General features: G+C 45.7%; 1 protein-coding gene across 1 annotated transcript; it reads left to right on the forward strand.

Annotated features, from left to right (window-relative positions):
• Window positions 1-207: 207 nt before the first annotated feature.
• calcrl2 (calcitonin receptor-like 2) lies at window positions 208-14,434 on the forward strand (the record flags this gene model as incomplete). The annotated part of the gene is made up of 12 exons (XM_080534159.1): window positions 208-264; window positions 449-602; window positions 1,508-1,618; window positions 1,928-2,040; window positions 2,427-2,518; window positions 2,726-2,852; window positions 2,948-3,101; window positions 3,748-3,808; window positions 5,032-5,098; window positions 5,788-6,006; window positions 6,611-6,652; window positions 14,156-14,434. 12 exons carry the CDS (start codon window positions 208-210, stop codon window positions 14,432-14,434), a joined length of 1,476 nt encoding a protein of 491 aa, XP_080390285.1.
• Window positions 14,435-16,137: the final 1,703 nt, after the last annotated feature.

The following is a 16,137-nucleotide window of genomic DNA, read 5'->3' on the forward strand; positions in this document are numbered from 1 at the left end:
TTTTCTCCCCGGCCTTTGACCTGGGGTGAGTCTGCCTCCCGACACTTTTATTTCTGCACTTGTATTTTGTATTGCACCTTGTTTTTTGTGTATTTTTATCTGTTGTTTCTCTTTTACTAGTGTTTTCTGTTAAGCACTTTGGGCGGCTGTTTTTGTCGTTGTAAAATGTGATAAACATTACTTACTTACTTACTTATTTACAGAACCATGTGGAGGATCCCATCACTCTGCATGCTGCTGCCTCTGCTACTGCTCAACACTGAGGTGAGGTGAGGTGTGTGTATGTGTGCGTGTGTGCATGCGCTCGTGTGTGTGTGTTACTTGTCTTATTTAGAATGGGAGAAATCTGGGACATCCACTGTCCAGAAATGTTGCTCAGTGCTCATGGTCCCATGTATACTACAGTATCTGTATTGAGGTACAGTGAGGTAATCCCCCCATCCCACAGATGTGCCAAGGTGAAGAGGTGGGGGCCATGATGGCGACGTCAGAGGAGAAGGAGAAGGAGGAGTCTAACGTCCCTGTGACCAGGGCGCAGATCCTCTCGGCCCAGTTTGAGTGCTACATGAAGATCATCCACGAGGCGCAGCGCAGCGACAATGGTGATACACACACACACACATACACACACAGGGGCACACATGTGCAGACCTGCATGCATGCATGCACACACACACACATACACATGTATACACACACACACATGCGCACAAGCGAGAGAAGGAGAGAGGAAGAGAGAGAAGGCAAAACAGAGTGAGTGAGAGAGAGAGAGAGGGAGAGATAGAAGAGAGACTGAGAAAGAGATGGTGAGAGAGAGAGCGAGAGAGAGATAGAAGAGAGACTGAGAAAGAGAAAGAGACAAGTTGAGAGTGAAAGAGAGTGAGCATGAGAGAGTTAGAGTGTGAGAGAGCGAGCGCGAGAGAGAGAGAGAGCAAGAGAGAGATAGAGTGTGTGAGAGAGCGTGTGCGCGCGCGAGAGAGAACGTGAGAGACAGAGAAGGGAAACGAGGGAAATGAGTCCTCACAGGTCTGAATGGAGGGAAGTGGTGTGTGTTGACTCCAGGGCTGTTGCCTCTCCGTAGCTCAGCAAACAACAACCTCTGAGATGTTAGTCTTCTATTTCCCCGTATACAATAACCTGGGCTCAGGCTTCCTTGTATTGTTGATATCGGTCTGTGTTTGAAGTGATATGGGCCAGAGCTAAACCGCTAGGTGCTAAAGCACTTACAAACGTACAAAAGGCAAGTTTCTTAGAATCATCTCTCTCTCTCTCTCTCTCTCTCTCTCTCTCTCTCTCTCTCTCTCTCTCTCTCTCTCTCTCTCTATATATATATATATATATATATATATATATATATATATATATATATATATATATATATATAGGGGATATATAGATATATAGGAATATAATTTGTCCTTGGTTTGTAGAACTGTAGTGTTGTGGTCTAACGTAGCCTGCTTGAATGTAGCACATCTGACCCATTCTCCACTGGCTCCCCCTGCAGGTACGTTCTGTAACCGCACATGGGACGGCTGGATGTGTTGGGGCGACACGGAGCCGGGCATCGTTGCAATGCAGCACTGCCCTGAGTACTTCCAGGACTTTGACCCTGCTGGTGAGGCACACACACACACACACACACACACACACACACACACACACACAAACTGATTGACTGACAGAATGAATGAATACATGAATGAATAAATGAAGACATGAATGAATGAATGAATGAATAAAAAAATAAGTATGTGAGTGACTGTCTGTCTGGCTCACTGTCTGACTGTCTAACCGACGAAATCGAATTAATCAACGAATCAATGTATATGGCATGACATATAATATAAGTACCGGACATACATACAGAGTATATTTGCCTCCAGTCTGCCCCCCTGACACCCTCCCCTCCCTCTGTGTCACACAGAGAAGGTGACTAAGGTGTGTAACTCTGACGGCCAGTGGTTCCACCACCCAGAGAGTAACCGTCTCTGGTCCAACTACACCCAGTGTCAAACCTACACCAAGGCCAAGCTCAAGGTACTGTATGTACCAGAGGAGACCCGAGTTCCAACCCCGCCCGTCACATGTAGCATTTATTCCAAAGCTGGGTTTCTGAAGGATTTTGTGATGCAGTTGGTTCAGTGAGCGAGGCCAACATTACTACATTCATTCATTTTCTATACAATTCGATTCAGTCCAACTTTATTTATACTCTCAAGGACTACGCCTGTGTCATGGTAACAGCAACATCAGGTACATATTGTAAAACAATGATGAGACAATTATATCAAATGTATTGGTTTCATTTTCTCCCTCTCTCTCTCTCCCTCTCTCTCTCTTTCCTGTGTCACTCTCTCTCTCTTTCTCTCTCCCCCTCTCTCCCCCTCTCTCCCTCTCTCTCTCTCCCTCTCTCTCTACTGTAGTTTACCTATGGCTTGTACTACCTGGCCGTCGTGGGCCATGGACTCTCCGTGGTCTCCCTCATCATCTCCCTCTGCATCTTCTCCTACTTCAAGTGAGTTTAGTATGTATTATATACTGTATATGTGTGTGTATGTAGTATATATATATATATATATATATATATATATATATATATATATATATATATATATATATAAAGGAAGAACAACTTACAATAGCTGCTCACAAGTGCTTTGATTAACGGGGCAATCTGTAATTGGCTCTTCACAGTCTCTCTCTGTTTACATCCTAACATTAGGAGCCTGAGTTGTCAGAGGATCTCCCTCCACAAGAACATGTTCCTCTCCTTCATCCTCAACTCTATCTGCACCGTCATCTGGTTCTCCGCTGTGGTCAACAACCAGGAGCTGGCGGCCAGCAACCCTGTAAGTACTGTCACTAATGGCTAGTGGCTAGCAACCGTGTAAGTACGGTACTATAGCCTATAGTCCTGTAGCTAACAGCTACATTTCTCTGTCAGATTGGCTGTAAGATCCTGTCAGTCCTGAACCAATACACGTTTGGGACCAACTACTTCTGGATGCTGTGTGAAGGGATCTACCTCCACACCCTCATCATTGTGGCTGTGTTCGTAGGGGAGCAGCAGCTGGGGTGGTACTATGTCCTGGGCTGGGGTGAGAGGATACATCTCTTTATTTCGAGCCTGACTGGCCTCCCGCCTCCCGCCTCTCTCGATTCTCAATCTCAACTCCTTATCTCAACTCTCTCTCTCTCTCCTCTCCTTTTTCTCACTCTCACTCTCTCTCTCTCTCTCTCTCTCTCTCTCTCTCTCTCTCTCTCTCTCTCTCTCTCTCACTATTACCACTTTCTCTCACTCTCACCTCTCTCCCTCTCTCTCACTCTCAACCCCCCCCCCCCCCCTCCCTCTCTCTCTCTTTCTCTCTCTGTCTTTATGTCTTACTTGTTGGCAGTCCCCACTCTGAGTCCACTGCCTGATGGACTCATCTTTGTGTCACCATTCTTGTCCCCCTCGGTGTCCTTGTCCCCTCACATTCCATGTTGAGTCAGTGTCGTCCTCCCCCTCAGCACACATCCCGTGACTCACATTTTTAAAAAGGCTCGGGGAAGACCCACAGAGATCATCCAATCCTTCACAGATAATCGACACCGTCCTCTGATACTATGCTTTCAATGCCTTGCCTATGAATGTCTTAGTGATATCTGTGAAGCCTGTATGTAGCTCTATGAAGCCTGTAAGTAGCCCCTATGTCTCCCCTGTGTATCAGTCACAGAGCCCTTGTCCTATGGTCTCTCTCCCAGGTTTCCCCATCATCCCTGCCATCACGCATGCTGTGGCCCGTGGCCTCTTCTACAATGACAAGTAACGTATAAGAACACAACCACCTCTCTGTACTGTTGGGTTGAGCATGCTTAGGTGGAACTTCCGGTCTGTTGCTGAGGTTGTTGTTGTTGTTGTTGTTGTTGTTGTTGTTGTTGTTGTTGTTGTTGTTGGTGTTGTCGTGGCTACATTGTTTGGCTGCAGTGGTTATTCTTCCCTTTCTTGTTGGAAACACACACTGAACACACTGAAAGATCGGACGGATTTCTCATGATGTTCTTATGCTGTTCTCAGCAGATTTGGGATGTGAGGAGACAAGAGAGACAGGGCGTATCAATGTCTTTACAGTATATCAGTGGAGGTGTTTGGGTACCATTCCTGATTCCATCATTACAATGAGCCCGTCCTCCGATTTCTACCTACGCCTGCCTCCAATGATCTACGGAGATATACTGCTCCATGAAATGGTAAATGGACTGACTTAGTATATAGCGCCTTATTCCAAAGCGCTTTACAATGGCCTCTCATTCACCCATTCACACACCCATTCACACACCAATGGCAGCAAGCTACCATACAAGGTGCCGGCCCGCTTACTGGGATCAATTTGGGATTCAGTGTCTTGCCCAAGGACACCTCAACAGCCGGGGATCGAACCGCTGCCCTTGCGTTAGACGCCGGCTCTACTTCCTGAGCCACAGCTGCCCCATGAGAGGCTGATACTGTAGAGAGCAGGGGAGGCTGGTGGAGGCAGAAATCGGAGGACAGGCGGGCGGGCTCATTGTAATGCCTGCTCTCTACAGTACATGGGCTTCCTGATGGTAGAGCCAGATGTTGACTACTGTAAGCTCAGGGGCTGTCTCTTGCTCTTCTGATCAGAGTTTTGAGTGCTGAGCAGATTGCCTGTGGATGTGAGGAGATCAGAGAGCGAGGGTGTCTGGGTTTGAAATGACAATATGAAACAGTAAGATGGCTTTGTTATTGAAGTACGAGTAATAAACACTTGACGCGTTCATCTGCTATTAGTATTCTATCAGCCTCTCATGTAGCAAGGTATCTCAGGATTTGCTCTGTATTTCAGTTGAAACCCTAGGGAGCTTCTCTGTGCCTCTTAAGTGAAATCTTCCCCTTAACTTTTAAAGTTAAGAAACTTTGAGTGAGTTGCACTCAAACGCAACTCTACTGGTTTGATAGGAGAATGATGTTCTGTCATCATTTGTAGTTCAATTGGGGACTGATGTTTCTCTCTCTCTTCTCTCTCTCAGGTGCTGGATCAGCTCAGACACGTATCTGCTCTATATCATCCAAGGGCCCATTCAGCTAGCACTGATCGTGAGTTATTACCATGTGTGTGTGTGTGTGTTTGTTTGTTTGTTTGTTTGTTTGCTTGTTTGTTTGTGTCCAGCCCTGATCCAGACCTGAGCACATTGTACCAGTCAGTCACTCCTATAATTGGATATGGAGAGTCTCTAATGAAACACCTGTAGGAACTATAGTAGCTGAATGTGTGTGTGTGTGTGTGTGTGTGTGTGTGTGTGTGTGTGTGTGTGTGTGTGTGTGTGTGTGTGTGTTTGTGTGTGTGTGACTCCAACAAGGAACCAACAATAAACCCAATATTTAGTGTGCTACCAAATATTAAGTTGAGAGTGCCAATAATTTTGTCCAGTCCATTTTTGGTTCTGTGTGGAATCTTTTTTGGCCTCTGTGTTTTTGTGTTGTTCCAATACAAACAAAAGAAATACGCATGTGGATACCAAAGCATTTGTAATTGCAATAACTTTCTGGGAGAAGTGGTGCATTATCTGACAGAAGTGCATTTGTCCATGACTGTATTACTGAACAAAGTGTGGTCAAAACAAATCAAACTGGATTCCCCTCTCACTCCATCCCTCAATCTCTCTCTCTGTGCATCCCCTAACCCTCCTCCTTACCATCCCCTCCCTCTTACCTCTCCCTCCCACCCTCCCTCCTCCTACTTCCACCCTCCTTTCCTCCCTCCCTGCCTCCATCCCTCTCTGCAGGTGAACCTGTTCTTCCTGCTCAACATCGTGCGTGTGTTGATCACCAAGCTGAAGGTGACCCACAGTGCTGAGTCCAACGCCTACATGAAGGTGGTCCGTGCCACCCTCATCCTGATCCCCCTACTGGGGGCCCAGTTCATCCTGGTCCCTTCCAGGCCAGAGGGACGCATTGCCAGGAACATCTACGAGCTCATCATGCACATCTTCACACACTTCCAGGTACAGTACAGTAGGGAGGAGAACAGTGTTCATTTTGGCAGGCTTTTTAGTCGTTTAGTCTTGGTCTTTGGACGAAGATGCACATTGGTTTTGGTCACATTTAGTCATTTCTGTCCTCCTTGGTTTTGGTCTAGATTTGGTTGACGAAGACTGAAGGCATTTTAGTGTGGTTTTGGTCTACAAAAACAAAACATTTTAGTCACGTTTTCGTCAATGAGGGCTAGACTCAAATGTTTTGGAGTTTTTGTGGACTGAAACTGCACTGGAATGTTTTCAGTTTTTGTCAACTGGAACTGGACTGGAACTAAGAAGGATGGAGGTGACTGGGTGTGACTAGAACTGGTGTGTATCTTAGCAAGACTAAGTGACTAAAAAGCCTGCCAAAATTAACGCTGGAGTAAAGCACCTTCACACACTTCCAGGTACAGTAGAGAACAGAACTAAGCGCTGCTGCTTAAATGCTCACATGGGCTAAAGATGTACGTGATGTATTCAAGGTGCTCTTTGAATACGGTGTGCTTGTAACTGTCAGGAGAGATAGAACCAATATAATTGGTCTCCTTTAATTTAGAGAAACATGCACTGAACCCTTCTCACCTTACAGGGGCTCCTGGTGGCAATCATATTCTGTTTCTGCAACTCTGAGGTAAGTGTCTTTCAGTATGTTGTTACATCCTCAGAGATAGCTCACTGTATGAATACAAGGCTGTAATTACCTCACAGCTGCATTTGAGAGATGGACTTGAACAGAATATGGAAAATGTGTTTCCTCGAATTCTTCTTCATTCTTCTAACCTGCATGTTTGATTATTGTCCCCAGTCTGGCCACTAACATACATGTTTTATTTAGTAACGGAAGTATGTTCTCTCTCAGGAATGTTCTATATTTGTCTGCCAGTGATTATTTAGACTACGGGTTCTACAGTTGTGATTATTGAGTTCAACATCTGTTATTATTGAGAGAGATCTACATCAGTTATTATTGAGAGAGATCTACATCAGTTATTATTGAGAGAGATCTACATCAGTTATTATTGAGAGAGATCTACATCAGTTATTATTGAGAGAGATCTACATCAGTTATTATTGAGAGGGGTCTACATCAGTTAGAGCGCTGGACCCCATCCCCCCTCATCTCTCTGCCTCTTTTTACACCATCTTTCAAACCCCTCGTTTACCTACGAGTTCCCCACGAGGTTACGTGAGTACTGAACCACGCACGAGCTTTTGTTTTGGGCTCGTGTGGACGAGTGAAGTGGCCATAACAGTTTCAAGGCCCCCCGCTCACAAGCAACGTCAGCTGCAACGGTAACGCTGGTTAATGGACTGAGTTACAGAGTGTGTGTGTGTGTGAGTGTGGGCCCACCCTTTTATTTTACTGAATGATATATTTAGTTTGTTTGGAAACCACGTGATCTCAGCGGTGCCTCCAATGTAACCCCTGCCATATGGGCGGGGCCTGAGTTCTATTTTAAATAAGTGGCGGTATTACCTGTAATAATAAACTATTCCAATTATGACGATCAGTGCCTCCATTAACTATGTGGAAGTATTTTAAATAGGACTTCCTTTTTAATCCTTTTAATGTATTTATGTTTTAATATATCATATGAATTGCCTATTACCTGTTTATGACACAACACAGTGGCTTTAAATGCAAATACCAAAGGGTATATATTTATTTACTAAATGCTAAATTTAAAGTGTTGGTAGTCAATTATAATGTTATACAAAGTCAATAAACAATATTCACAATACAATGTCAACAGACAATATCACAATATCACATAACCAAATATAGGCTCAAAGCCTATTCCAATTCCTTTCAAGGAAATAAATGTAATGTTTCCAATAAACTCAAAGTCAACTCAAAGGATTCACAATTGTACAATATATCATTCAGTAAAATAAAAAGGTGGGCCCACACTCACACACACACGCACTCTGTAACTCAGTCCATTAACCAGTGTTACCGTTGCAGCTGACGTTGCTTGTGAGCGGGGGGCCTTGAAACTGTTATGGCCACTTCACTCGTCCACACGAGCCCAAAACAAAAGCTCGTGCGTGGTTCAGTACTCACGTAACCTCGGGGGGAACTCGTAGGTAAACGAGGGGTTTGAAAGATGGTGTAAAAAGAGGCAGAGATGAGGGGGGATGAGGTCCAGCGCTCTCCCACGAGCGCAGGAGAATGATTGAAGTACACTGACGCGAAGATTCAATGGACGGTCTCGAGTTACCCCAGGCGATTGGAAACGGTCTCCGTTAGTCCAGCGGAGAGCTCTCCTTTTGCTTGATCATCTCGACTTCCAATTCTGAATTAACAGAATACACTGAGCTACAAAATCCAATAGCTATTTCGTTTTGATATAGCTATTAACAATTTATCACTCAGCAAAGGCTAGCAACATGCTAACGTAATTATGCTAAGCTAACCGCTAGCCGCGATTAGCTCTACAGTCAAATATAACATACTACAACGAGTAGATGTAGCTTATAAACAAACACCAGACAGGATTCTTAATAGGACTAGATGTTAAAATCCCTAAATAATTAGCACAACAATTGACTGAGTGGAGCTGGAGATGTCCTCTTGGGTGGAGTGGAATTTGGCAATGATCACGTGGTGCCACCAGTACGACACATCTTCAGTTGTGGTCCCCGACCTCATTGGGTGTTTCGGCCATTTATCACAAGACACCCTCTGCCGAGGTTGGCCCACCACAGGCTGATCAGGCCTGGGTGTGCGTCGCACGGTGGCACCACGTGGTCATTTGGGAGCCCATGCTGGGTCCCTACGTTTCAGCCACAACCAGTGACTGCTCCGTTCTGCTGCAGTGGACAGTTCTTTAATTGCCTTCCGTTGGGCCTGTCCTTTGATCCCTACTGCCCTCAGGAGCCTTGTGGTGGAGCTGGCTACAAAGCCTCTGCAGCCCACCTCCACTGGCCACACCTTCACGTTCCAGCCCCGCCCCTCTGCTTCGACTGCTAAGTTGGCATACCGCAGCCTCTTCCGTTCGAATGCCTCATCGATGGCCTCCTCCCATGGGACCGTCAGTTCTACGATGAAGACACGCCGGCAGGACTTGGACCAGAGGACTAGGTCTGGGCGCAGGTTGGTCGCTGCAATTTCGGGTGGGAAGGTGAGCCTCTGGCTGAGGTCTACCCGCATTTCCCAATCCCGGGCTGCGTTCAGTGGGCCTGAGTCTGGAGGTGATGGCTTGGTCCGCTGTTTCTCCCCTTCCCGGATGAAGATTGTTTTCCGTGGAAAGGTAGTCTGAGCATTTAGAGGCATGGCGTTGGTGGTTACCCTCTTGTGCTCAAGTTCGGCAGCCAAGCACTTTAGCACTTGGTTGTGGCGCCAGGTGTATCTTCCTTGAGTTAGACTGGTCTTGCAACCCACCAAGATGTGTTTGAGGCTTGCTGGGGCTGCACACTGGAGACAGGCTGGGTCCTCTCCATACCAGAGATGTAGGTTGGTAGGAGAGGGCAGGACATCATATGTGGCTCTGATGATGAAACTTAGCCTATTAGACTTCATGCTCCACAGCTCGTTCCACGTGATTTTCCTCCTTTCCACGCTCTCCCACTTCATCCAGCGGCCTTGCTGGGCTTGGGAGACTGCCTTGGCGCACCTGGCTGCTTCCTCCTGGTGGCGCACCTCCTCAACCACCATCTTCCGCCGTTCGGTTGGAGTAGCCTTTTGCCATGTGGGTGTTGTTGTTTCCAAACCAAGGCCCCCTCTGCCATGTTGGACATGCCCCACTATATCCCGGTGTCTGAGGGCGGTCTTTGCCACCGCAACTGCTGCAGATGGCTTCCATTTCCTCCCCGTTGCTAGGATCGGAGCAGCACCTCTGACGAATGGATCCCGGGATTCTGTGAGAGTCATTTCCAGCCTTGATTTGGCACATTTGTACTCCTCCACCAGGCTTGAGATTGGTAGGGAGAGGGCTCCGTTGCCGTACAGGCCTATGCTGCTAAGGCCTCTCGGCAGTCCAAGCCACTTCCTCACTTGTGCATTCACCAGTCTCTCCAGCCGGTTGGCATGGGATAGTGTGACCTCGTAGATGGAAATTGGCCACATGAGACGGGGCAGCAGCCCAAACTGAAAGCACCACAGCTTCAGCTTCCCAGGGAGAACAGTGTTGTTGATCTGCTTGAGGCCACTGATTGTATCCTGCCTGAGTTGTTCCACCTGCTTCGAGTCTTTGAGTTCTGCGCTATACCAGCGGCCAAGGCTTTTGATAGGCTTCTCCAGAACTGTTGGTATTGGCTCGTTGTTGACGTGGAACCTCTCATTGGCGAGCTTGCCTTTGACAATGGAGATACTGCGGGACTTGCTGGGTTTAATCTCCATTCGTGCCCATTTGATGTTTCCCTGGAGTTTATCCAGCAGGCGTTTGGTGCATGCGTTTGTTGTTGTTATTGTCGTCATGTCATCCATGTACGCCCTGATTGGAGGAAGACGCAGCCCGCTCTTCAACCGTTCCCCTCCAACGACCCATCGGGATGCTCGAATAATGAGCTCCATTGCCATGGTAAACGCCAGTGGAGAGATGGTGCAGACCGCCATTATGCCTATCTCGAGGTGCTGCCATGCAGTTGTACTGGCTTGTGCTGTAACACAAAACTGGAGGTCTTGGAAGTAGGCTTTGACCAGCCTTGTGATGCCCTCTGGGACTTGGAAGAAGTTGAACGCTGTCCACAAAATCTCATGAGGCACTGACCCGAAGGCATTGGCAAGATCTAAGAAAACCACATGCAGGTCTTTCTTCTCCTTCTTGGCCGTTTGTACCTGGTGCCAGATGACATTTGTGTGTTCCAGGCATCCTGAGAATCCACTTATCCCTGCCTTCTGCACTGAGGTGTCGACAAAGTTGTTCTTCTGCAAGAATACTGAGAGCCTCTGGGCCACAACACTGAAGAAAATCTTTCCTTCCACATTCAGTAGACTGATCTGGCGGAACTGGTCGATGGTTGAGGAATTCTTCTCTTTGGGAATCAGGATCCCTCCTGCCCTTCGCCATGCCTTTGGTATGATTCCTTTTTCCCATGCCACTTTCATTAGCTTCCAGAGGTATTTCAAGACGCCTGGACTGTTCTTATATAGCCTGTATGGAACGCCGTTGGGCCCAGGGGCTGAGGCTGTTCTTGCCCGTTTTACTGTGCTCTCAACTTCGCTCCATGTAGGGGGCCTTGTTTCCATCTGGTGCTCAGGTGGTTGGATTGGTGGCATGTCATCCGGAATGCTGGCTGGCACATGCCTCTGGTTGTCGGAGTAGGTCTTCCTCAGGTGCTCCTCTAGTTCCCTTATGGGTACTTTGAGGGTCCCCGTTTTCTCCTTGACAAAGAGGTCTTTGACAAACTTGTAGGGATCTCTGTAGAAGGCAGTCCTCGTTCGCTCTTTCTTCTTGTGTTGCTTTCTCAAGCATTCTGCTCTTCGCAGTGTTGCAAGACGCTGCTTGATGTCAGCCTGTAGTGCCTCAAGTCCTTTCCTTTCCACTTCTGTGGCCTTCTTCCACTGTTTTCTCAGGCACCTTCTTTCTTTCACAAGTCTTTCAATCTCTTGTTGTCTCCTGGACTTGAGATGGGCTGATGGTTTCTTCTGTGTCCCATGGTTCTTACTTTTCACCCCAAATCTCTCTGCTCCATAGCTGTAAATGATCTCTCCAATCTTGTCCAGCTTTCGTTCCACGCCCCCTTTCAGACCTTCTAGAAGATGGACAAGGTCTGTGTCTGTGTTTTCCCACTCCTTTTTCTGGCAGGCTTTAGGCCACAAGATTTGAGGCTTCCGTCCATTCATCTTCCTCTCTACTGCTGTCTGTGGCTGGATAGGCTCTGGACTCATGTCCGTTGATGGATCTGTGCTTGGTTGAGCTTCGTCTGGGGTTCTGATACCCTGTGGACTGTGGTGAATATCCTGCCACTGGGCTTCACTCGACTGATTTGCCCTACCTCTGAGGAAGTAGTGGTCAATGCGAGGCACCTCGCTAAGCTCTCTTAGGCACTTTTTCCTGCCCTGGTGGATCTTGAGACCCTTCTCTGATGTTATCTTTTTCCAGCCACAGATGCAGCTTTGTAGCTTGTGTCCTGCCAGTGTTGTTACTCCGTCAACTACCGTGCTGATCATTTGATTCGTTGTCATTTCCGTTCCAGGGTCTGTTACCGTGTGATCCGCCGTTGAGTCATCTTCCGCCCCCACTCTCGCAGACTCTAGGGGTGTTTTTCATATGTATTTACCTCTGGTAGCTTCAATGTGCACCAACATCCAAAAGAATAACTGTTCGTTGATTCCCGAATTGTTAATACACACAGCATACACAAGTCTTACTTCACTCGACGGTGTCCTCAAACATTCTGACACGTTACTTAGTGCAACCTAACGCTATTAGTACAAAGTCCCGCCCCCTCTCTCTCAGCATACATTACAGTTGGCTAGCTCTTCCCGATGGACCAATGAAATAAAGAAATGAATGAATGACATATAACCAATGAGCGAACTCACATTAGAGCTTGTAAACAAGTACACATTATAAACGTATAACAATGTTAATAACCGTGTACATAACCATGAAATGATGCTTATTTATTAAATGGACTTATTTATTGAAATGCTCATAGCTCACTTTAGTAGCTGGGCTACATTATTGAGAGAGATCTACATCAGTTATTTTTGAGAGAGATCTACATCAGTTATTATTGAGAGAGATCTACATCAGTTATTATTGAGAGAGATCTACATCAGTTATTATTGAGAGAGATCTACATCAGTTATTATTGAGAGAGAGATCTACATCAGTTATTATTGAGAGGGGTCTACATCAGTTATTATTGAGAGGGGAGGCTGTTTAGGCAGCTGTTTATGATGTGGTTTAGTCACTTACAGTTTTTTACGGTCGCTAAGTCACAGTGTTCAATACTGAAGCCACAGAGTCACAACTCTTCATACAGTATGCATTACTAACACGCATGTTGGCCAATCACTTCATTCATGTCTCAAAAGAAGCTTGTTCAACCACACACTGGCAACAATGTTCACTCAGAAAGCATACACAGTCATTCATAACATTCTGACTTACAAAACACTAACAACAGGGAGCATTACATAGTTTGAATGATTTTCACAAGAATGAATATTTCATTATAAAAATGGTTTGATTTATAGTACGGTAATCATAGAAAGAATAGTTGACAGTACAACTGTAAAGTATTAGGCAACAAGAATGAATCAGAAATGCCGCAATTTGCTTCTATCCTTTAGTTTATTCTATCTTTTGCTTCTATCCTTTATTCTATCTTTTATCCTTTTTTTTCAGTATCTTTGCAGAAAGTAAGTTACGGTACATTTACTTCAAAGTACACTACATTTACTTGTGGAAAATAAAGTGGAAGATGCAAAGTTCAAACAAAAAAGAAAATCAGAAATTCCAGGGCTACAATATAATAGCAATCACACCAAAAATGTTTTCAACTGATGTTTTCAAAAAAACAGTTTATTGCGAGCTTTTGGTCATATATGATAGGAATATGATTACTGCAAAATTGCACCAAATCATTCTGTTTTGAACGTGTTCTTCAGAGTTTTGAACACAGTTTTGGAGAACGTGGTCATTGAATGCATTTTGTATGAAAGCAATGCACAAATCACAGAGTAAGAGTCACAGTTTTGTTCACATGAGCTTCTGCTTTGCTGACTGTATGAAGAGTTGTGACCCTGTGACTTCAGTATTGAACACTGTGACTTAGCGACCGTAAAAAACTGTAACTAAAGTAAATACCTATCTATGTATATACTGTCAATCAATCGATCTATCTATCTATCTATCTATCTATCTATCTACTGTATCTATCTACCTATCCATCTATCTATGTATACCATAGATCATTGTCTCTAGCTAATTCTCCATCCTCTCTCACAGTTGCCTGACAGAACACATCAGGGGGAGATGGAGGGGAGATGGAAGAGTTTGTGTGTGACACCTGTCAGGTCAGGTTCCTGTAGCATAGGCCTGAAGGGAGTCTGCAGAGAGAAGGGGCAGGGAATTCACACTTTAGCAAACCAAGATCTCATATGGACATTTTCCCCATTCTTCTTAGCTTCTATTCCAACCTGTGTCATTTTCCTCATCCCCCCCCCCCCCCCCCCCAGGTGCAGAGTGCTCTGAGGAGGAAGTGGGGTCGTGTGAAGCCTGTGTGGAGAGGGAGCCTGGTGACCAGCGACTCCCACTGTAACTACCACACCAACTCCTCCGTGAGCCGCGCCACGGTCTGCCTGGACGTCAGCACTCCCGCCGACGACAACGACGGGAGGAAGGGCAGCGTCGTCCACCGGGCCAATGGCCAGAGCAAAGGCAAGCGCTGTTCCAATGGGGAGGCGGCAGGGGAGGCAGACATTCCCCTCAAGATCCTGGAGACCACGGACATCTGAGAGCACAGACCGGCTGTCACTTCCTGTACGCATCACGCGCTGGCCACTGATTAGCTCACGACACTCGCAGTATGTCCACATGCAGAGTGATGGAAGGAAGCTTGATGTTTCGTATGTAAAGGACAGCACTCAACAGAGTACATTGACTTTTTGCAATATTGGAAATGTTGGAATCACATGCTTAGAGTATTGATCCTCTTCACATGGTATGCATGAAAGCACAGACACATATTCATATACATATTCATACACTTCATACACACTCTCACACTCTCTCTCTCACACACACACACACACACACACATTCACACACACACACACACACACACACACACACACACACACACACACAGACACACTCACACACACACAGGGTCCACCAAGATGAAAAAAACATCTTACTGTTGCTTCATTGTTACTCAGTGTTGGCCCTCCTTTTGTACACAAGAAAGTTTGGAACCAATCAGGTGATGGAAGGAAATCAATCATCCAATGAGAAGGGTTGAATCTAATAAGGTTGTCCTCTAAAGCTGACTATGTAATGATATGTCCTGTATTCTACCGTTTGTACAGTACTTTATATGCAAGTCTATGTAAGCCTTACAGTACTTTATATGTAAGCCTACATATATTTTCAAACTTGTTTGTTTTTCTTGCTGCGTGTTTGTTTTCTTTGAGACTGCTGCTTATACAAAATTGAAAGATGCTCTAATCTGAGCCTGTTGTTATGATGTTATTTCAACAACATGGCGTGTATTTACATGTGTTACGTAAGCTCGCCTTAAGATCCATAAGTAGATACAGAATGGTTTGTTTAGTTGGACTGCACAGACCAAATACCACGTTGGTCGTCGATTTAGGAGATTTGGGAGACTTGGATGTCTGCTTTCATAGAGATAATCTTTATCCCAAGGGATATAGACACAGTACACTCCTACAGTATACTGCATACATACTGTACTACACTCCTACAGTATACTGCATACATACTGTACTACACTCCTACAGTATACTGCATACATACTGTACTACACTCCGGCTAGCATCAACATCCAGTCATGCATACAACTGCGATGGAGATTTGTTGACCCAATATCGCTAGGGTGGTGTACAAAGAGCCCAAGACGCTCTGAGCTGAAGAGCTTTCATGACATCGCTGTGACAACATCTGGGGTTGTTGTGTTTGGGAGATGAGAGAGAATACTTGCCACAGAGTTACTGTACATCAGTGGAGGCTGGTGGATGTACAAATCAGAGGACGGGCTCATTGTAATGCCTGGAACGGAGTGAGGAATGGTGTGAAGAGTGTGTTTGACACCATTCCTTTGACACCTTTCCTCATTCCATTCCATGAGTTACAATCAGCCCGTCCTCCGATTTCTGCCTCCAGCAGCCTCCACTGTTGTGCATGAATAGATAGTATTCTCAGGGATGGAAATGGGGGGGGAATCCATTCCATTTTCACCACTGGGTATTCCTATTCCAATTCTGTGATTCTGACAATGTGTGAGTGATCTAAAGTATAGATATACACTGAACTAGAAAGTTGTGCAGGTCAAAAAAGTTACTGTTGTATCCTGTATTATTTTACTACACTTTTGCAAATGTTGTTCATTAAGTTCCTCTATGTACAATCTCTGAACATCTTTGAGTATAGCCTTCATGTGTTAACCTACTTAGCAGCAGTTAAACTAGGCCTTTAT

This window comes from Nansenia antarctica, assembly GCF_963989245.1.
Source record: "Nansenia antarctica genome assembly, chromosome: 6".
NCBI lineage: Eukaryota > Metazoa > Chordata > Actinopteri > Argentiniformes > Microstomatidae > Nansenia > Nansenia antarctica.